This window comes from Melospiza melodia, chromosome Z, assembly GCF_035770615.1.
Source record: "Melospiza melodia melodia isolate bMelMel2 chromosome Z, bMelMel2.pri, whole genome shotgun sequence".
Lineage (NCBI taxonomy): Eukaryota > Metazoa > Chordata > Aves > Passeriformes > Passerellidae > Melospiza > Melospiza melodia.
This window is the reverse complement of record NC_086226.1, coordinates 16,976,982-16,999,180: the sequence shown is the minus strand read 5'-3', so window position 1 is coordinate 16,999,180 and position 22,199 is coordinate 16,976,982. Positions and strand designations below refer to the sequence as shown.

Here is a 22,199-nt window from a genome sequence, read left to right as displayed (position 1 = left end):
TATCATTCATTATTGTGTTAATTCTGCTACCTTGTTACCTTGTTTAAAAACATTTATCACGGTGTTTGGAAAAAAAAGGAATTTGAGATATTGTGGAAATAATGATATGCTAACAGATTTGATTCCTCATAATAGGAAGATTTTCATGTATAATTTTTGTGTCCATAGTTAGAAAACTCCGTATTTGGGCTACATCAGGTTTCAGGTTGTGCCTTTAACTGCATACAAAATCCCTACACTTAATGCTCAGTTCCTATCAGTTCATATGATGCATTTTAAAGTGAGGTAAGAACTATTCCTCCCATTAAGGAGGTAGAAACCTGAGTTGCAATAATATAATCAAATTATTTTGCAATAGCAAACTAGAGCCTGTCTTTCCTGAGTCCCAGTCTGGAGCACTGGTCATGGTTGCCAAGTCGTTCTATGTTTTTGCATAAGCAGCATCACGTGTACCTTTAGCTTGTCACTTTTTCTCTCTTGCTTTCCAACACCTGTGGCAGCACGTGGTGTTTGAGGAGATCAATTAGATCAGGGTGTGAATGTCCTTGTCACTTACGCAGGGAGGCTTCATGTGCTGGCTGCCATAAGTCCTTTTCTCTTGTAGTCCCTCCGTGAGACTTAGTCACTGCAAGTTGTGTGCTACTTCTCCACTTTGTTTGATCAAAACTTTATCTAGTTTTAAAATGTTCTTTATTGTGTATAGCATTGCTGCAAGGGCTTTTCCTTAAAATCAATGGAAAAAATGACCTTATTTCATCCATTTTACTTGTTTACTTTCATGAAAATCTGGATATAGATTTCATACTGGGGTTCTTTGTATGTTATCTTATGGGTTATAAAGGTTTGACGAAGCAGATAAAAACTGCTCAGAATTGCTTTTCATCCATCAGCTGTGAGAACTGAAATAAGTTGGTCTTACAGAGCCCTCTGCTTTTTCTCATGTTTGGCTGTGATACATTTTATTTTGTCTGGCTTGCTCCTTGAATTTTTTGAAGAAACATTTACTCATAAAGCGTAAGTAGATAACTAAAACTAACTTGCATATAAAAATAAATTCACTCTAAAGAGTCTTTTTAAAGTTACTCCTTTGCTTAGCCCAAGCTCTCAGTGTTTGAGAGATTATAGCTCCCAGAAAGAAATCTTGCCATAATGTCCATGATGTAACATTTTCAAAATTAAGACATTTCCTTTGCCCTCAGATTTGGCAGTTGTACAAAATTTGCATCTGGTTTCCAATTATTTGTCTAGCTTCAGTTTTCAGTCTCCTGCTAACTACACAATGTCCAAATTTCTGTCGCTCTATTCAGATGTGCAGAAGGGACAAAACTTTTGGGTATTATGATTTGAGGTGATGAGAAGGATTCAGCATTGGAAGTCTTCTTTTCAGAAGTGCTCTAGGCAGTGACAAATGAGAAGGCTGAAAATAGGATATTGATTCCTAAGTCCCTAAATCTCCCTCTTGTGCCAAGGGGTAAAGCAGAACCTTGAAAAGGATTGAACATCTCTTCCCTGAATGGCTGTGTGCTGAGTGTGATATAATGATTTTAGGATGAAAGGCCCCTTTGTTGCAGGATTAGGTGAGATCACACAGGTTAGCTGTAATCATGATGGTCAGGAGTGAAGAAATTGCCTTTATCAGATCTGCTGTCTTACACAGCCCTCTATGCTATTCCCTGCAGAATAAAACCATTCACATTAGCCAAAGCTGCCTTATTTATTTCTGACACAAAGGGATTTTCCCTTCCCTTTACAATGTGTACTTCTCACCCCCATTTATATGTAGTATTAATACAATTGTTGTTAGAAACCCATTGAAGAGCCAGAGCCCTCAGCAGTACTCAGTGGGCATAAAAAAAGACCCCAGAAAGACTTTTTTTTTAAAAAGAAATAACCTTTAACCTTTGAATCTCCATTTCTACTAAATTTTTAGGTATTTTAAGAATTTGTTTTAAAACTGCATTTGTTCTAATTATGTGGATGCCTGGAAGCATAAGCTGGCTAGGTTCATGGTTTCTCCCCGTGCCTGTGTAAACACCTATGTCAGAGCCTGGCAATGTGTTCTGCTGCTCACCTATAGCCTGAAACCTGACAGTCCCAAAAGAAAGGGGGAAGGGAAATGAAACAATCTCTGTGGATCTATATCAATAAAGCTTTGGTTTGTACCCTTATCACTTGTTGAAGGAGGGAGAAATACTACAGCACTCTCAAAAGTTCAGATTCACAATGGAAAAAATATGCTCAGTCTGTCCATTTCTTGAGCTTCCCAGCTGGAAATTTTCCTGTTTTATGTTTTCAATCTTCCCGTTCTTCATAATAATCAGTAGCTGACTATCTTCTAAAGGGGAGTGGAACAGAAACACCTGAACCTAACTGAAAACTATTGCACAGTGCTGATCATACTGCTTTGGAAAGCTAGGTAGTTGCATGTGAAACACAAAACCCAAACGTAGTATGCTTTGAGTAAAGCTGACATTATTTGCACATGGAGTACATTAAAGATAGAGTCTCTCAGTGCTGGAGGAAAACACAAATCAGAGGCAACCAAAGTAACAACAGTGCGTCTCTCTCCTCTGTTATAAAGCAAGGAGTATATACTTTGTGTACAGGGAGCCTTCTCTGACCACTGCAGGATTTCTGTAGTCTGATTTGAATAGACACAAACCTGAAGTGAGAAGAGCTGGATGTTTTGGTGCAGTATTTCAGTGGTGTCATCCATCTTAAGCTAAGAAACTCCTGCACAGGCTGTTATTACTGGACTCCTAACTTAATGAGGAAATGAGCAGAGATCTGTTGATAATTGGGCAGATTTTAGCAGGACAACTATTGTCCCAAGATGTAACAACTAGTACAATAGATGCATACTATTAATCAAATGCAATTTCTGTTTAATTTGCAGAGATGAAGACTAATATTAAAGCCTGAAAGAAACCTTCCATAAAGATTCAAGTACGTCCTTGGAAGTAAGGAGCAGATCAAATTAAATCTTTTAATTAGGATATAAAAGTGTAAACTATTCTCTTCTGTAGGTGTTCGGCCTCCTCAATACACTTACACTGGTGATCTTCCCCTGCTTGAAACCTTCCCTGGTTCCTGGTCTCTGCTATAAGCACCTCTGGATAATTTTTTAATTATTACAGATTACATTCCCTTTAACAATCACATATTCCATGTTGATGACACAGCTCTTCTAATTCAGATACACCTGCAAAGAGAGTTTGTGGCACTGTTCAGCAGCAGGAACTAATTTCAAATCCTCCTTTCAGCCTTGAAAGTGTTCAGAGAGGCTCTGCTAAAAGGCAGACACAGCAAGACCAACATTAACACAACTTCATTTTTGTATGGCCTTGCTCTTGTAGTATGAAAAGGGGCTACTTTTTATTTGGGAATGAATATTTGAGTTATTTTTGTATTTTTATCCAGTGGCATTGCACAGAATGGTCCACTAGCAAAGTCATAAGCACAACCACCTACAGCAACCTGATCCATGGGGACAGAGCTAGACTTTCCTTCCAACCCACATCTCAAAGAATATCTGTAGGCATCAGAAGGAGGGCAGTGGGCAGGCCAAGGACAATTGTAAATGCCAAAGTTATGCTGTATTATCGGAATTATAATTAAATCACATTATCAGTGTTACTGTTGAATTTGCATGATAGAGCCATCAATTCTCCTTGGGTAAACAAGTACTCACAGCTCGTCAGTGTTCTGGCTTCTCACTGCCAGATTGATTGGAAAATGGGTCCTTAATCACCTCATTGCTCTCTACTGCATTTTCTGATGGTTGAGTGTTTTTTTGCTTTGAAAAGTTTTGCTGGTTTCCCAGAAGACCTTCAACAAATCCATCCCATTAACACTCAGAAAAACCAATAGATGATTGTATGAGGGTCATTCTTCTAAGCTTCCCTGGTCATCTTTGGCAGCAAATATATGACCTGCTCATGAATTTGCTGCCAAAACCCAACAAAGTCCAGCCTTTGGTGCAGCACAAAGAGCCTGCACTTGTTGCTTACTCCAATTATTTTTAAAAAATACTCAGAGCTTCCTTCCCATAATAATTCCTTTGACTGCAACTCCTATTGCAGAAGTGAAAATTGTCTCTGTTCTTATGCACAAACACTGCTTTTCAATCCAGAAAGGAAGTTATTCAGTATAATTTCAATTTGCAGTTTGTTCTTAGGGACACTACACTCACAACTCTATAATTCTTGCTAATGGGGAGGATTTAAGCCTCAACAGATCATCATGACAGGTGGTAGTAAATAATAAGATAATGATATTTTTCAATAGAACCCTCAAATCTCACAAATTAGTTTAAGTAAGGCATGTAATTAAAATTACATTAAACAGAAATGTTTTTTTTCCCTTGTAAAGAAAATGCTGAGCAAAAATATATTTTCAACCCCTTTTTTTTTTCACTTATTGAATTCCCTATTCTGGAAAAGGTCATGCAAGTTGTTGTGCATCAGTTTCCTTTTGATGAAAAGTTGACTAGGGTTTTTATTTGTATGCTGTAAAACTTTTTTAATGCTTGCTTAAAATATCTTGCGCAAAAATCTAATGGCAAAACTTTTCTTGGTTCATTCTGTACCATTGACAGCACAATGGCATATCTTATATAAGGCATGGTAATGAATCATAGACAAGTTATTGTTCAGCGAGTTGCACTGCAAATTAAAAGCTTTGACTCATACAAGCAATCTCTTACATGTCTTTACAGGAATCTTGAATTTATAATAGGCCTTCTTACAACCATTCAGTTCATTGAATATATTCATTAAAAAGTAACAGATGGCTATGAAGAGAATTAACTTGGTCATCAACAGCTGTAACTTGCATTTTGTGAGGGGTGAAATTGCTGTAGGTATCTCTAGTGCTTCTGCACATAGGTTGGCTCACACCTCTGTCAAACCTCTTGGGATCAGCAATGTGCCACAAGAAGCAGCCTATTACATAAAAGGTTCAGTGGCAAGGAATTGGAATGGCATTGGAAAGCTGCAGTCACAGCAGAGACTGAGGTAGCCTGTAAGGTCTAACAGGGAAATCTTTACTAGAAAACAGTGTGCTTCACAGAGGGAAAATTTGCAAAGCCTCCCCAGGAAGAGGCAGGGAGTGCCAATGGATACAGGTGCGTGTGGGCAGGCAGGGGCTAAGCCAAACATCCCAGGGGCTGCTGGTCAGAAGCACAAGATTGCCATTGACCTCCTCTGGCATCTGATCCTACAGCACTGGTGTGTGGCTGAGGTGAAGAGCGGCAGCTGAAAAGGGAGTAAGGCTGGAAATCCATTGCAGAAAAGGAAACATAACATGACACTCCCACATAACAGGCTTCTGCAGGATGTTCTGCAGGTCTGGGGCATGGTAAACTTTTTAAGCATGTATGACTACTTTTTTTGTTGCTTTTTGACCATAGTTGTCTTTATTTAAAAACTTTGGAACTTTTAGTGAAGAAAAGGTCTACAAGTGTGTCCAATTTGCATTTAAATCAAGGGTTCTCCTAGACTAGTATATCCCTGAACTGGGAAATACCATGTTCTAACTATAGTGGCATCTTCAATTTGTCATTTCTTTCTGACTTGTGATATAAATAAAATGAAATTGATGAGCAGATTTAAAATGATGCCATACACAGTCTTCCCTGACATAGGGAAAATTATTATTTTGTTCATACTCAGTGTCTTCTGGGTTTTTTGAAATAGTCTGTATCCTTTCTGCACACCATCAAGTGTGATATACTGATCACACCAAACTACTCATTATTGAATCAGATAAGGAGGAGCAATCACCTATGAAAACTCTGCAGCTGGGAACAAACTAACTTTCAATAGCAATCCTGCTGCTGCAGTGATCCTCTAGTGCAAGTACTAGATAGAGGCTGCTTACAAATTTTGCATGTCTCTGACAACAGCTATTAAGGTAAAACAAAGAAGGATCACCAAAGAGTCTGAGCTGACACCAGAAAATTCCAGTTTTCAGCCTAAACCACAGATTTATCCTTACTTGTCTGCCCATTTGGAAGATGAAGATGAGGTGGGAACTGAAACAAGCAGTTCTTCATACAACACTTTATTAAGGTAGGCAACCTTTTTTCCAGGTGTGGTCTCACTAAACTACTGCTAAGAATGCGCCATCCCACATATGAATGCTTCTGGGGACTGACAGGGAAACTGTGGGAATGATGACTAACTCCTTGTTTTGAAACCAGGTCAAAACAGGTCAGTGACAACGAGATGCCTAAGGCCAAAAAGTGGTGGGTTTTTTTCCAGGAAATTCCTTACATGGCCTCAAATGTGCTTAACATGCCATGTGAACATACGGACAAACTGCCCTTCTGCTCTGCGCTCAGGCTGTGGGACTAAGAGGTGAATGGACAGGGGCATCAGCTGGTGCCAGGGAAGGAGCTCACCCTGCAGGGCTGGCACAGGAGGTGCTGTTGAAGGGACACTCTGGCTGTGCCCTGAGCTGCACTGCAGGCGAGCACGAGAACAGACATTGACACCGCGCTGTGCAAGAGGCCTCTCTGCATGACTGCAGAGATGAGACCTTCCTTCTCAACTGCCTGAGACATTAGGTAGTTGCAAATTCTGATTTTAATCCTGAACACACAACAGATTAGACCCATCACAAACATATGGCTCTAGTGTTATTACACAAAAAGTGATTTCCACTTAAACCAGGTATTTCTGAAATCACAAATTTGATCACTTAAACTAAAAGAAGTCTGTAACTAAATCCCCAGATATCTAAGTGCTCTATACCACAGAGCTACCTACATCCTTCAACAAAGATGTTTAACATATGGAGCAACATGTTTTTTCAGACCAAAAGAACAGGAATTTAGGTTAATTTAATAGAAAAAATAAAATATGGAATAACATTGATTTTGGCCAGTATCAATTACAACAGAACTACCCTATTTTACAAATAACAACTGAACATTTTACACATGTACAGTATTTTTTCAGTAAAAATGGATTTCGTTATAACAATGTCAGTTTTTTTTAAAAGAAAACAAAGTTATTAATTTCTTCTCTATAATAGTGTTAGAGACATTTGTAAGTATCCAAACAGATTCTTTACAATCCATTACATAATTAAATCTCAATAGTGAATATATATTTATATATAACATATATAATATTAACTTAAACTTTGAAAGCATTATGTTCTATTTAAACACGCTATACTGAGAAATGAGGCAGTAACAGACTAGTAGTTAAACTAGCACAAATTTGAATGTTTATCAGGAAATTTGTAATGGGCACCAAAGGAGCTTAACTGCACTCTCTCATACTGAACCATACTGAAATAGTTTATTTGCTCTCTGCTAAGAGGACATTACCTCTAAAGGTTTGAATTAGTTTGTAAAACATCCACAGTCATTTTTGATCCCCTTTATTTTCCAGGATTTACATGCTTAAACAGCTGAAATCCATTTTCTGATTGTGTGTTCTGGAAAGCTAACTGAGAAAGACACTTTGCATGTTTTAAGTATTATCCCCAGTAAACAGTATATTTGAAGATCAATTTGCTGTTTTATGTGAAACGACTGTCTCTTGAACAGTATGCTGAGTGAAGCTGAAGAAGACAAATTAAACAGAAATTTGTACTGGCAGCCATGTGCCTGGGTAGAAAAAGAGTGAGGCTGGGGCCACTTCTCTTATCACTCAGGACCATTTTACAGCGAGGTAACTCCATTGTCCTTAGCAGGACTACTCCTGCTGAAATTTCTACTGTGAGCAGTTAAAGGCAGATTCAGTCCCATCCTGGCACCAAGAGAATGACTGATTTATTGCCCTATATGCAATTTTTTTCTGGAGGTGTATTTGGCACAATTATAAATCCAGTCCTGTAAACACATCCTGTTGTATATAGTCACACTGGCATTTACATATGGGCACTATGAAACAGTTCCACATATCTGTATGATAATATCCCCTTTTTAAATGAACAATACAAGACAACAATAATTTATGAATACTTCTTACAAGTTAGCAATGTTTTCTGACTGCTGAGCATATACATTACTCTCACTTATGCAAATCAAGAGAAGTAGTATATTCTAAATTTGTCCACTACAGGAACAATGGGTTTCTTATGTTTATTTGAAATAGCTTTGACAATTTAAAAAAATAAAATAAAAATCCTAGCATATCTGTTAATAAGCCACCTGTCTAAAAATGAAATCTATATGACCAAAACCACATTTTGGGCAAACATATATACATACCGCATGTGATACAAAAAAAAGCATACAGCAGAGGAAGTAAGAAAGGTGTGCAGAAATGTTCACTTTCCATTTTTTAAAATAGTGTTAGAAAAGGGGTAGAACTTAGTCCTGCACTAATGATGTTTCTGATCCCCTCAGGAACTCAAGTTCCCCCTGTCAATACATACAGCACAAAAAAAGACTAATGCAAATTTTTTTGTATTGTTTAGTTTTAATCCATGTAAACTTGTGTTGTATTCTTGAAACACTATTTAAACATCTTGAAGTGGAAAGAAGCAGGAAAGATGGGAAGAAAAAGAACCTTCAAAAAACAGGAATAATCCTAACGTTGACAGGAAATCAAATCAAGAGTTAAATGTTAATTTTGGCATCAAATGCTTTGGTCACACAATACTGACTCTGTGATCCTGGATGCTCAGCTCTAGACACCCAGTTATGAAAGGTAGGCGTGTTGTAGTTTTTCCATTTAAGTTCCAACAAACAGTTCGCCATCTCCCCAGACAAAGAGGGGGGAGAGGGAGAAAGGTGGCTTGCTTTCTTTTTCTTTCTTTTTTTTTTTTTCCTTTTTCAGTAATATGAATTAATCTGTAAGTCAACAGGAGGAGGAGGATGCTGGGAGGTGTCAGTTCACCCCTTTTGTTTACATGTTCTGCAGCACAATTGCTGAAGCACTTTCCTCTGGCAGAGATTGTTCTTTTTCACCAGCATACAGAATCCTCCCTCGGCCCAGGACTCTTCCGTGGCTTCCAGAGGGTAGCAGCAAGAGAAGGAGGGGAGGTTGAAGGTTTGGAGAGCACGGCGTGTACAATGGAGGAAGGTTTAATTGGTCAGACATGCAGATTTGGTTGAAGAGACCATTCAGGAGCAGGAAGTAGGAAATTTGGTCCATCAAAAGGAATTTCAGTCAACAGCATTTTTTTTTTTTCAGGAAGAGATATTGTGTGGTCCAACAGGGAATGATTGGTATCCATTTATGAAAAGGAAAAAAAGATTAGAAAGAGAATAATTAGAATACAGTGATGTTTACAGCAAAGGACTTTGTTCTCAATCTTTATGAATTAAAAGAATAAAACAATCAAACCACAGAAAAAGAGTAAAAAATTCTCAACAGAAATGCAAATCCTATAGAGTGAGTTGATTGTAAGGCATTGAAATCTCTGCTTTTGCAAATTAGCAGAAAAAAAAACCCCAAACCCTCCTGGACTTTCCTTGTTGCCCATGATTGCTGAGAACATGTGCTGTGTGGTGTGATCCTGCATGGTGCACTGCAAGTGCCTGAAGGCCTGCACATCCATGTGCTGCCCTTCCATGAGAGCTGCATTTGGAAGAATGGTGGTGACAGTACTGAGATGGGGTGTCCCCACCTGTGGGAACTACAGGGGTGTGATTGAGGCTGCATGTGTACAAATGAAGATGGATTTATGCAGCTGTACAAAGACAAAACTGGTATCTCAAATGTTTGCACTGCAGAAATCAATTGCAATACCATATTACGATTACACTCCTGAATTTGTCTATGTCTATCTGTCCTCTTCTGGACTTGCTTAAGACAATAACTCTTCCAATGTCCAGACATGAAAAGGGCTCATGACTAGTTCACCAATATCTGCAATGTAACTTTACAATGAACAGGATAATTTTCAATGTTTGGGAGCCTATATCCCAACAGGAAGTGCAAAGGTCCACAGGAATAAGACTCATGCCTGTGCTCTTTCTTTTTGCTTTTTACAGTCTTCTTTAACTCTTAGTAAATCCAGTGGAAATAAGCTGGACCCAAGGGTCACTGTTAGGTTTTACTATACCTGATGTCAGGTATCTTCCCAGACTTTGTTCTGATATGATTTTCCTGTTGGATTGGTCTTGTTAGGCTCTATTTACAAGTAATTCACACGGTAACATGTTTAGGGAAGTACAATGTTATCTAAATGTTTCTGTAATTGTGACATTTAAAAGGAATTATTATTAGTGAATAATTAAGACAATCATATGCAATAAGGAGGCTATCTTGGTTGTTACAGAGAATTTGAAGGAAGTTCAAATCTCCACCCTAAATTGTATGTTCCCTATTTCAGAATCCCTTTTTTCTCACTAACCTTTCATACAAGTCAAGCAATCCTGCGGGTGCTTTAAATCCTTTTTACTTACCAGCATTTTCAAAGTTTAAAGTGCCAAGATAGATAAACGTAATTCTATTAATAGTACTCTAGGGTTCCTCATAAAAATCTGTTGAGAGCAAAAGCTTTTGAACAAATGCTAAGGAAGGAAAAGTAGGTTATTGGCATGGGGAAATATTATTTTAGGAAAATTCAGGTAAAATGGGTGTGACTAATCTTGCTAGCACATGCAAATGTAAATTTCTCCTTTTCACACACCTGAAAATTTTAAAAAGTAATGTACATCATACTTAAGAAGAAAAGCAGGCCAAACGAGCTCCGTACATGTAAAAAAATAAGCTGGCAGTGATAAAATGGATCTTTTCAGAGACTTGCACTCACCATCCTTGCATACTGTTCCAATGACACAGACACCAGTGTCTAGGTTATAGCCACTTGGACAGCTTGTACAGTTTCTGTCTCCTTGGCCACTGCAATCCAAACAGCTGGCATCACATCTGAAAGACAATGGCAGGAGTTGGCCTTCTGGCCTCACAAAATACAACACTTGCTAGGACAGCTCTTCTGTATTGCAAAGCACTTGTTTGCTCTTTCTAGAGGTACAAGGTACTATAATATTACTACTACTAATTTTGATTATAAATAATGGACTACCCCTGCAACTCAGTCCTGTTTCTTTCCACCAACAAATTTCTATTCCAGAGTTTTTACTAGGCAGCTGTATTATTCTAGTGTGTTGCAACGATGCATATATAATCTGCAAAAGTATCAAGCTGATGGTGCAAACATGTGCATGTTAAAGGCATGAACTAAGGCCACAGGACAGAAATGACTGACATGATGCCCAGTCCCTTCACCACCCATCTAGCTCCATTGTCTTTTCATTATATATTGATTGTCTTTTTTTGTAGAACACACTGAAACACACAGGGATTCCCTTCCTGCCCTGAGCTTAGATCTGAGTCAACAATAAATTATTCCAAAGGGCAACAAATGATATTTGTTTAACAAAGTATGGAATAGAGAAAATGTTCCTTCCTTGCCCAGCACAACTTTGCCCAAGATTTATCTAGTCATTTGTGCACTTGAGTCAGGTAAGCTACTCTGGACAGTAGTTTGGAATCCACCTGCACTATGTTTGTGAATATGAAGCAGAAGAACTGAAATGGTCTTTATAAATAGGAACTAACTTGCAATGAAAAAACCTGTAGTTTGATTGTTTTTGTTTGCTATTAAAAAATGCAGATCCTCTGTCAGATTTGTAAATTTTATGCTTCTATGCAAATCTACTTACAGGCTCACTAAGGCTCACTTTAAAGTGAAGGTCACACACACATATACCAGAAAAATACTTTTATAGGACCTGTATGAATATAAATCATAAAATAACAATAATGGTAATAATAATAACAAAACCAAAATTTTTTTTCTTATTTACTTAGCATTAAGTATTTTTTTAAGTTTTGATGTCAACAGTGTTTTATCTTTAATAAGTATGGTCATTTCCAACACAGTAATAGCTAATATACTGCCAAATATCAGATATATCAGCCACTGATCATACCTTTTGCAGCTTTTGTATCCACTTTCAGCAGAGTGATCAAGATAATAACCACTGCTACAGGACAGCACACATCTTCCATCTTCCATAAAGTAACCCTGTGTGCAGTTTATACAGGCATCTACTCCAGCACCTTAGTCAGAAGAGAAATGTTTAGAAGGCAGGTACATTGTTAAAATAAATAATTACATCATTTCAGAGTATCTTTTTCTGAAATACATGGCTGCAGTTCTAAAGCTCCCACAAAATCTACCAGTCATTATTTCATCCCTGGAAGAAAATGGAAGGCATTACTGGAAATCATAGTAAGTTCTACTAAAATTTAAAAAAGAAAAAAAAAGAAAAAAAAAAAAAGAAAAAAGAAAGAGGAATTTATGAACTCTTTCAATTAAAAACCTAGATTTCTATGCTAGCTGAAAGAAGTTTGCCATATTTGAAATGTAATTAAAAGCTACTAACAGAATGAAGGATTCACATATAAACAATGATGCTATACTGTAAGTGTGGTATATAGTGGAATAAAATCAGAGGTAAAATCATACAGGAATGAAAATTATGCAGACAAATGTCAGTGGGGTACCTGCACATGTTGCACAGGAACGGTGGCATGGCTCACATTCTCTGCCATTATGGTATTTTCCTTCTTCACAGCGGATAGTGCATCTGGTGCCATGCAAACTATCATAAAAAAGGAAAAAAAGGACAGAGCAGATCATGGCAACAGAGGACAAGAAGATCGTGCACAAGCCAATAATTTTCTTTTAATTAAAGAATAATCCATATATTACATTTCATCAGCTTCCTTCAATGGTCATATTTCATAAATTTAGAGACACCAATCACTTAAAGAGTGAATGCAAAGCAGTTTTCCCCATGGTGAAGTAAAGAAGCTGTTTACAAACTCTTTATAAATACTACCAAGTAATATGGGACAGAAGAAAAATTAACAATGACAAGCAGCACTAAAAATTTAGGCATGTAAAATCCAATTATCGAGGAATTTGGCACAGGGTCAGCATTAAAACAATGCTAAGGGACTTGTTAACTGAATGCTGTGTGGCTTGTGAGATTTGTTGAGATTACAGATGGAGGTATTCTGCCTGCAGGCACTTTTGAGAGAGCACAAAATATGAGTAACAAGTCACATTTTTATGTGTTTCTTGAAGTATTTGTTTATTGCTTTCATGTTATATGGTGCCTATAGCAGTTTTTTGGGGTTTGGGGGTTTTTTGTTTGTTTGAAATTAATTTTTTGAAACTAGGATATCTCTGCCATGTTTACCATCTTCTGCAGAATCTCAGGATCCATCCAATTTAACACTTTCTCCAAAAATGTTCATCAGCTCTGGGGTTTCCCACTCTGAGTGCTAACCATGTTTTTACAGATTGGATCCAGCAACAGCCAGGTAAGTTCAGCACCAGTGACAATTTTCAAGAGTGTATTCAGTCCCAGTTTAGAAAATAAACTAGGAATACAACAAAACTTCATAACCTCTGCTTTTCTCTTGTCTTTCCTCAGTGAAAAATCTCAAAGACCTTTACAATTAACATAGCATTATCATGTTTTTACAGATGAGAAAATAATTTGCCCAGGTTTATTTAATGGGCCAGTAATAGAGTAGATCTGGAATTCAGGTCTCTCAAGACCCACTCAAGGAAGGCCCTGCTCATTGATACTTCTGCCAAGAAAATGCAGAAAGTATGGAACAACTATGGAATGTGAAGTATATGTCCTGAAAGACTCCATTAATCTGAAATAAACACACATTTTTTAAAAACTGTTACCAAAAATGACTCTTTATTTGCTAAAATTGCCCAAAAAACAAGGTTAGGTTGAACAAATGAAACAATGAAGGTTAGGTTTTAAATTTTTTAGTAATTCAATTTCAATAAAGGAATTCAGCTATTGATGTTCTAGAAGCAAAAGCTTTTACTAAAAGATGAAAAACCACTTTAATGCAATAGGAATCCTCAGTGTTGAAACATTAACACAATATTTGTATTCAAAAGAATACCTACAGATACTGAATACTGACTTCATATTTTTGTGGCACTAAGCCAGCATACAATCTGTCATAAATATTATATGATTTTTGGCCTTTGTTACTTGGACCAGAATGTCATTCTTTACAAAGAAGCTTGAAATGTGTGCTGCTGCTTTGTATATTTATCTATAATTTTAAAGAATAATTAAGTTCTCCTCTGAAGGAAAAAAATCTCACCTGCTGTTTAAAATACATGATCACTGTACTGTAATAGAATTGACCCTCAGTACTTGAGGTAAGTGAATGGCTGGATATGTGAAGAAATACAATAAAGATAAGAAAATAATTTCTAACTACCAAATTAATAAATCAGAAAGATTAATACAATTCATTAGCTCTACTTCTGAAATAATCCTTCACTGACATAATGTAGGTCAAAAATTGAAGAAGCCAGCTTTCCACATGACTGTGGCTTTTATGTTACCTGATATGAAAAGTCTTCTAAAAATCTGTTGTCAGCCAAATAGGCACACAGGATCACTATTACAGACTAAGCAGCATTGGAACAGATGAAATGAGGGCCATGCAAGGTTAAACAGCTATCTGATATTCTTCATTGTGCATCTCCAGAGTTGTCTACCTTGTCAAATACTATGTTTAGAGGCATACATAATTTCCTTACCTTAGTCCATGCTTGCACTCTGTGCAGATTTGGAATTCAATACAGGTCTTGCAGTTTTCACTGCATTTACGACAAACAATCTTATCTACAAGAGAAAAAAAGAAAACAACCCAGAAAACCTTGGTCAGTTTTGTTTGATAAAATTGTATGAATATATTATTACATGACTTACTACTTTCTAGTTTGACATCAACATCAAGCTAGACTAAACCAGCAAAATGCTGCCTATCATTACCTTTTTCCATCAAATATCAAATGATTTACAATATTTCCATAAATCTGAAGTTATAGTTGCACCCCAGGAAAAAAATATGTTTTGAGGCCATTAAAAATTTTTCATAAACACTTAAAATTTACATTCACTATTTATAATACGGACTTAAGTCACCTTCTCATATAGTAGTAATATGTACTAATAATTGCCATATGTTCTGGAGACTGTCCTGCAATCTTACACCTTCCATGCCAGCAGTCTGTCCTGTCTTCCTGATTTGGTGCTAAAGACACACCTGCATAAACAGATCTGATCTTAACAAAGTAAATATATAAATTACTTAACAACTGGTTTTTTATCTCTGGAGATCCCTTCTTTAAAAAATCCCTTCTCTCTCTTCAGCCCTGCTGTCTTTTGACATGCAGTGAGTGACACAGACCATTTTAAGAAGAAAAGCTCAATTTCCCCATTTAATCCTAAATTTTCATCTATCCGTCTTAATTTGTACGGGAAAGAGTTCTCTTTACTGTAGTTTTCACTCAGTGAAAATGCTGGAATTAGGGTAGGACCTGTTTTTCTAATTCTCAAAAAAATGCACACAGCTTCATGCTGGAGAAAGCAGAATGTTAGGTACCTAGATGAACAAAGCTCCTGAGAACATATTTATCTCCTAAGGGGAGTCTAAAGATAACAGATGTCACTGTAGTTTTAAGCCCATTTGAATACATGTATTTTTGTTGGCCAAAGCTGGAAATTAAACACGGACCGTGTACTTGCCAATCACAGGAGGAAGCTGAAGGCAGATACCTGTCATGGCTGAGGATTGCTGCTCTTGGGCAGTGACATCACTCTGGAGGTGCTTAGGTCTGTCTGAAACATTATTTGCAACCATGTTACATCTGAACAGCCTGGTTTGGCAGAGCTCTGGTTCACTGGCCTTGGCCAGTGTCTCAGCTCTCACTTCTGGGGCCATACAATCTGGCTGAATGCGGAATCATGTCAGAATGGGTGCTGTCTGTCCCTTCCCCAAGTAGAGACAACGTTTGCTGTCCTTCAGCAGACTTGCTCTTGAACTGCCCTGGTTCTGCTACTGTTACTCCCAGGTACCCCCAGCTGAAAAGACATCCTGCAATAAGCATGGTTTTTAAAATAAAGGAAGATTATTCAGGATATTCTTGGTCATGCTTGGCAACAATTTAATAAAAGGAAAAGGATAAGAGATCAACATACACTTTTCCTGCTCATAAGCATTCCAGCAACCTCCCCAGATGAAATTCTGTAGCCCACAATACAAAACCAACAAGAAATACTAACTCTTGTCCAGGTAAAACCCGTCAGGGCAGTTGGTAATACAGCTATTGGTTACTTCATTCAGGTAGTAGCCAGATTTACAGGTCATGCACTGGTCACTATGGCCTCCAACACAGGTTTCACAATTGGGTGAGCATTTTTTACATCGTTTCTTGTCTGCATTGTAGTGACCAGGTGGGCAGGTCGAAACACAGATCCTGCAGACAGCAGGGAAGAGAAGGCAGAATTGTTAATGAAATAGCCTGCCACCACATTCCTGGACCATGACTGCAAAGCAGAAGTATTTCTCAGCATTGTTGCTTTTCTAATGATCATGTACTTACTAAGATATAATCCTTCAAAGCACTGTATCAAGCTGATCTCTTGCATTTATGTCCCTACACATGCTATCTCACCAGCATATGTCAGACAGTCTACAGTATAATTTCAACCATCTACATTTCTTCCTATCTTATTCACCAAATCAACTACATCAGCTGTAGTAGCTATGAGAGTCTATGAACACATATATATACAGAGAAAGCTTCCTAGGGAGGAAAAAAAAGAGGTGGGGATTTAATCAGAGAAGGGTTTTCCAAAGCTGTTTTTTAAATACTGATTAGCTAGGATTTGGGTTTTTTTAAACTCCAAAGAAAATTTTTCAAAATCAGGGGAAAATTAATTATCCATGACTGTAAAGAAGAGAAGAGGAAAGAAACTTAAGAGACATAAATAAGAAATCAATGAAGTTTTTCTCTCTTGCTCTTACCTTGTGTTGTTTTTAGATTTGTAGTAATAGTGCAGACAGTCAGTACAATGATCTGGTCCTGGCCCATCACACCCTACTTTACTGCATTCTGCATTACAGGGACCTGTAATAAAAACAGAATACAGAGGGACAAAGGGATTAAAACTTCTCATTTAAGGGACATCTTAAAACACATGATTTCATTGCAGAATGCAATTACTCTGTTTCCCTCTGTTGAGGACTACACCTAGCACGGGTGGCTTGGTTTGCTACTTGCACTGCGAGCTCAAGATTGAGCTCTGGATGGCAGAAGCTCCAAGCAAGAGGCTGCCCAGACCGTATGCATAAAAAACGACATACCATTCAGGTGACCAGACATGTAGAGACACAGCAGGAGCCAAAAAGCCTGAGACTTTCATGTTTCTAAGGGTACAAAAGCCCACGGTTTCCCTTGCTCAGGGTCTCTCCTTAGAGGCACTCAGCTCAAGCTGTTATTGCGTTATTTAGTTATTGCACCAAGATTAAGTTATTCTAAGGACTGGGAAGTCTGAGACTCTGCTATGGGAAAACTGGGGTTGAGCTAGTGAGGAAGCCTGGCCTGATTATGTGAGTGTGGGTGTATGTCCATGAAGGGACCTTGGTCCTAGCTCAGGTGTTGAGAGTATGACATCCAGAGTGGCTCCTGGATGGTTGGACAAGGAGGTTTCCTGAATACCCGCAAGATTTGACTTCAAAAATTCAGAAAAAAAAGCCAAGCTTTCCAAACAAGTACGACATCCTCACTTCATGTGGAAATGTATAAAGACCTCTGTAATTCATAATTAAGAATGATTAGCAAAATAACTTCTAAAAAGAAGGACAATGATGAATATCATGATCAGTGGCTACCCTGGTTCCTGAGTGAGTATCAGCTGGTCCAAGTGGCTACCATGAGCCAACGAACCAGACACCAGGGCCTTGATGCCCTCTACTCCTACACGCTACAAAAGCCTAAGCTAGTACTTGCTGATCCCCAAGTCAGTCCCCTGTATCACCTGCACTCATATTAGGCTTGATTATGCTTTGGATCTTTTCCAACTTAGTATTTTCTATTATTTAGTTCTTCCAGTTTTCAAATAGATACTTCCTTCTATGGGAAGAGAGAACCATCAAGTCTTGCCCTTTATGCAGATGAACAATGACTGTGGGCAAAGTTACAGCTTTCAGGATCTTTGATCTCTCCTGAATGAAATGTGTTGAGTTTGTTTCATATAAAAACTTAAGAAGTTTTAAGCTAGTGACCTTTACAGTAGAGATAGTAGTGTTTCATTATCTACCAAAACAAGGATTTCTGCAGCTGTCCATCTAAGAGACTGTGCAACTGACAAGCTATGAAAGGAGAATGGAATAACAGAAAATACTAAATTGAACTTTCTCCTCCCTTTTGCTGGCCAGTGATATACTTCAGATTCATCACATGGTACTGCTAATGCTGGATTGCATGTAAGAAACTGACTTATTTTGCAGTGCTAAAAATCTAACTTTACTAAAGTCTAATGACAAGGTTGAAAAACTTCTGTAGGGATCAGTGAGAAACAACACACACGTAGAAGATAATGTTCTTCTCATATATATATGCATAGGCATACACGTAGCTTTATATCCTTATATGCAAAACAGTACATTCTTCATAGCATGTTAAGAGTAGCTTGAAAATACATAACTCAATGCATGCAAACTCAAACACCCAACTTTCAATTATAAAACAAGTACTTCTCATCTTCAGTGAAGAATCCAATTCACTGAACATTTTATATGTGCCGATTCTCAGGTCATCCTTAAAGCTGTTAAGGGTTCACTAAATGCACAAACAGAGTAAATGAATGTACGCACCTGAATAGTCATCTGTTGCATAATCTTCTGTAGGGTCTTCAACTGGACTGGAGCGCACTCTTTCCACTTTGGAAAAATCATTTCTTGGTGAGTAAGGCTGGATGGATGTTCCATACAGTACTAAGGACCACTCTTTCAATTTGCCTGGAAGTTAAGTATTATAAAACTGTTTTCAGAACTACTCTTCTCTGTGTCTTACAAAAGTATGCAACTTTTAAGCATGTTATTATGAGTAGGTATGGAAGACATTGCTTTTCAAGTAAGTGCAATAATTGTTTTAATATAAGCTGAGAAAGCATATTTTCTTCAATCATATCTTCACACTGTATTTTCATTGCACTCCAATATCTTGTAATCTAGAAAAGGTTTGCCCCATGGGCTGAACTCAATATAAACAACAAACAAAACATCTGGGCATACAGTTATTTGGAATATGTACATGGTACTGCATAAGGTGGTTTTGCTCTGGATTTCACTATCCCCTCAGAACACTATTTATTGTCCAGTAATTATTATTTGAGATCTTTTAGCTAAGTAGCTGTATTCAGAACTTTGACTTAAGGAAGGGATTTCATTGACTTTTAGGACATAACTTGATGAACAAGAAACATCTTCTCTTAAAATTTCCATGGAAGAACATCACTGTCCCCCTCAAATCAGCATAATTTCTAATTTATTTGTGCCAATTATTTGGCAAATATATTACTCCACTGTCTGCAATCGTCACTGATATTTTATCCTTGTAATATTTGAATGAAGACAAAAAAAACCATCGGGCCACCTGAAGCATTATCTGACTTTCTGGTAAGTTTTTTTGGGAAGAATAAGAATATAAAGGTGTATCAAGTCATCAGTTCATGCTATCAGAACATAAAGGGTGAACTTTCAGTCCCCAGCTTTCTTTCTATACTACTAGGTGAAAAAATTTGGAGAAAGAGCAAAAGCATTCAGGCCTGAAATAATGCCTAAAGAAAAGACGCATAAAAACCACATCCCTACTTAAAAAGGTGCAAACAAAGTTTGGTATCAGCCCATCATCTTGGTTATGTTACTCTGTCCTGGAAGAGCTAGTTGTAAGTGTCAAATTTTCATTAGAACAATGAGAAATCAGAGAAGCAGGGAGAATTTCAATGATCCTGTTTTGGAGGCTGTTTTGTGGTTAAAACTCTTCGCAAGGAGAACTTATTATTTAATAAGAAATGTAATCCAGGTATGACACTTTTCAAGAAAATAATGTAGTATACTTCATGTAAAATTAAATTCAAGCAATCTTTCTCTTCTTTCATTTTAATGATATCCAGTAACTTGAAATATTATTCATTTGGACTTCTCAATCTATAAAATCAAATTAATTTGACCCTTACAAGTTTCTGTATTTTTGACCCTTACAAGATTTTCTGTAGATTTTTCCCAGTGTCATCTGGTAGCTTCCACTGACATGACAAAGACAAGTATCTCTGTGCTCGTACATGCATACTTCTAGCATTAAGCAACAATACCCAAATACACTACCTGACAGATCATGAGCTAATTATTTTAAATAACTTATACTAGGGCTGAGGATGGAAATCTCTGTTATCTCTATGTCTCTTGCCAATCCAATTTAATCTTTTTGAGACAAAAATTTCTACACTTCATATGAAACCTTCTCTGCTGTATACTCAGTTTTTGAGTAGAAACTGCAAACCAGAGACTATATCATGTGGCAGTTGTGTCACACAGTAGCTTTCAAGTTTTCACATCTGAATTATTACTTTCTTTAAAGAAACATTTGATCTTGATTTAAAAAATTAACAGCTGATGAATCTACCACACCTGCTGTTAAACTGTTGGCTAATTACCTTGGTGGTAAAACTGGATACACTTTGTTTTCAATTTCTTTTCCTACCCACAGACATGTAACTCCTAAAGACCCATTGGATTAAAAAGATCCAAATTATGCATTTTCTTTCTTTAAAGACATGTGGGAATCAAGTTACGTCTTGATGTTCCTTAGACTGATCCAACTATGTCCTTAATGGCACTTTTCTTTTTAAAATGAAATCACACAGGGAGATAATTTTTACCAACTATGCAGTCATCTCTATAGCCCTTTCAAAGATACATCTTCTTCATATCCAGTCCCTGCCTTTTTTTGTGTTCTAAACCACTTCCTGAGCGTACAAATCATAATATATTGGATGCAATTTTAAAAAATTGTTTGTTTTGCTAAGTTATCCCCATTTACTATGAGCCAAAACTCACTCAGATAGAAAAATATAATTTTTCTATTTCTCCCAGAACACTGGTAAAAGTATTTGCAAGAACCTACTACAAATAACCACAGGTAAAGATGCTCCTAAGGAACAGCATATTGCATTTGGATTTTACACATACAGAAGATCTTGTACTAACATCACTGCAGGAAGGATGATTACTCTGAATGCATATATAATGCAAAAGGACAGCAAGGGGAATAATGTAGGGTCTCCCAGGAGATTAGTTGCCTTTTAAGAATGGTTCAGTAAATAAGGAGGGGAAAAATTCATGTGACTTGCCAGCAAATAAATTAGGACTGCCTCAAGGTGGGTTTAATTTGCACAATGAAAATATTTTCAATAACTAAGTATATATACATACACACACACTTTTATAATGAATAAACAAAGTATGCCCATTTAAGCCAAAATCTTTCTTTCCCCATTTTTGGCTGATTCCATCAGGTAATCTGGCTAGAATAATCCTTTCCCTGCTTGTATTTAGAATGTGTAACAAAAGTCCCATGTTGTATCTATAGAAGAAAGGGTATATTGCAATGTTTCAGAGCAAACATAAACTCTTCAGAATTAAATGTAGAAATCACATGCATTGCTATCATGAACTGGACTCTTAATTTCTTTTCAGGTAATAGATATGGCATTACCTTGCTAATGCAGGGATATGATGACACATTGGGTCCTTTTTAATTTGATTACAGAAAAATGGTGACTCTAAATTATAAGACCTTTCAAGAGCTGAGTAAACACATGCACAGAACACAAACAAGAAACAGGCATGATGATGATATCAGTGTGATAAACTGCAGGCTATGGTGATAAACTGGAGAGGCACCATGAACTGGAGAGGCACCAGGCATAAATTACGTTTAAGCACCTTTTGTTTACTTCATGTTCTCTTCAGTGCAGAGACTAATCCCGATATGCCCAAACAGCTGAATTTATCCACCACTAACATATGGCAGGCACTTCCAAATCTTTTTGAACAGAAGAGTTACTGGACAGCTTTCATCAGAGGGCAACCACTGCTCTAGAAAGATGGGGGATACATTACTAGACAGTATACAATGAACCAGGATCCAAATTCACAACCACACTGCATCTTGTGAAAACCAAATGCACATAAAAACCAAACTAGTCTCAAGCAGTGTTTCACATTGTGGTTAAAAAAAAAGTAGAGGATAAGCTCTCCAGCAGGATTTTGTCAGTTAATCAGCTTCCTCCACACCCCTAGGTTTTACAGACCCCTTTC

General features: G+C 37.3%; 1 protein-coding gene across 6 annotated transcripts in view; it reads right to left on the bottom strand.

Annotated features, from left to right (window-relative positions):
• Positions 1 to 22,199, bottom strand: part of PCSK5 (proprotein convertase subtilisin/kexin type 5) — a 226,999-nt gene that overhangs the window by 47,825 nt on the left and 156,975 nt on the right. For 4 of the 6 annotated variants that reach the window (XM_063181529.1, XM_063181528.1, XM_063181530.1 and 1 more), the window contains exons 14-21: positions 18,693 to 18,836; positions 16,842 to 16,944; positions 16,097 to 16,290; positions 14,569 to 14,653; positions 12,483 to 12,580; positions 11,906 to 12,035; positions 10,723 to 10,838; positions 8,872 to 8,970 (exon numbers count right to left, since the gene is read on the bottom strand). In XM_063181529.1, the coding sequence (XP_063037599.1) occupies positions 8,872 to 8,970; positions 10,723 to 10,838; positions 11,906 to 12,035; positions 12,483 to 12,580; positions 14,569 to 14,653; positions 16,097 to 16,290; positions 16,842 to 16,944; positions 18,693 to 18,836 (969 nt within the window). The remainder of the gene's footprint in view (positions 1 to 8,871; positions 8,971 to 10,722; positions 10,839 to 11,905; positions 12,036 to 12,482; positions 12,581 to 14,568; positions 14,654 to 16,096; positions 16,291 to 16,841; positions 16,945 to 18,692; positions 18,837 to 22,199) is intronic. The other 2 variants (XM_063181531.1, XM_063181532.1) reach the window with 1 other exon arrangement.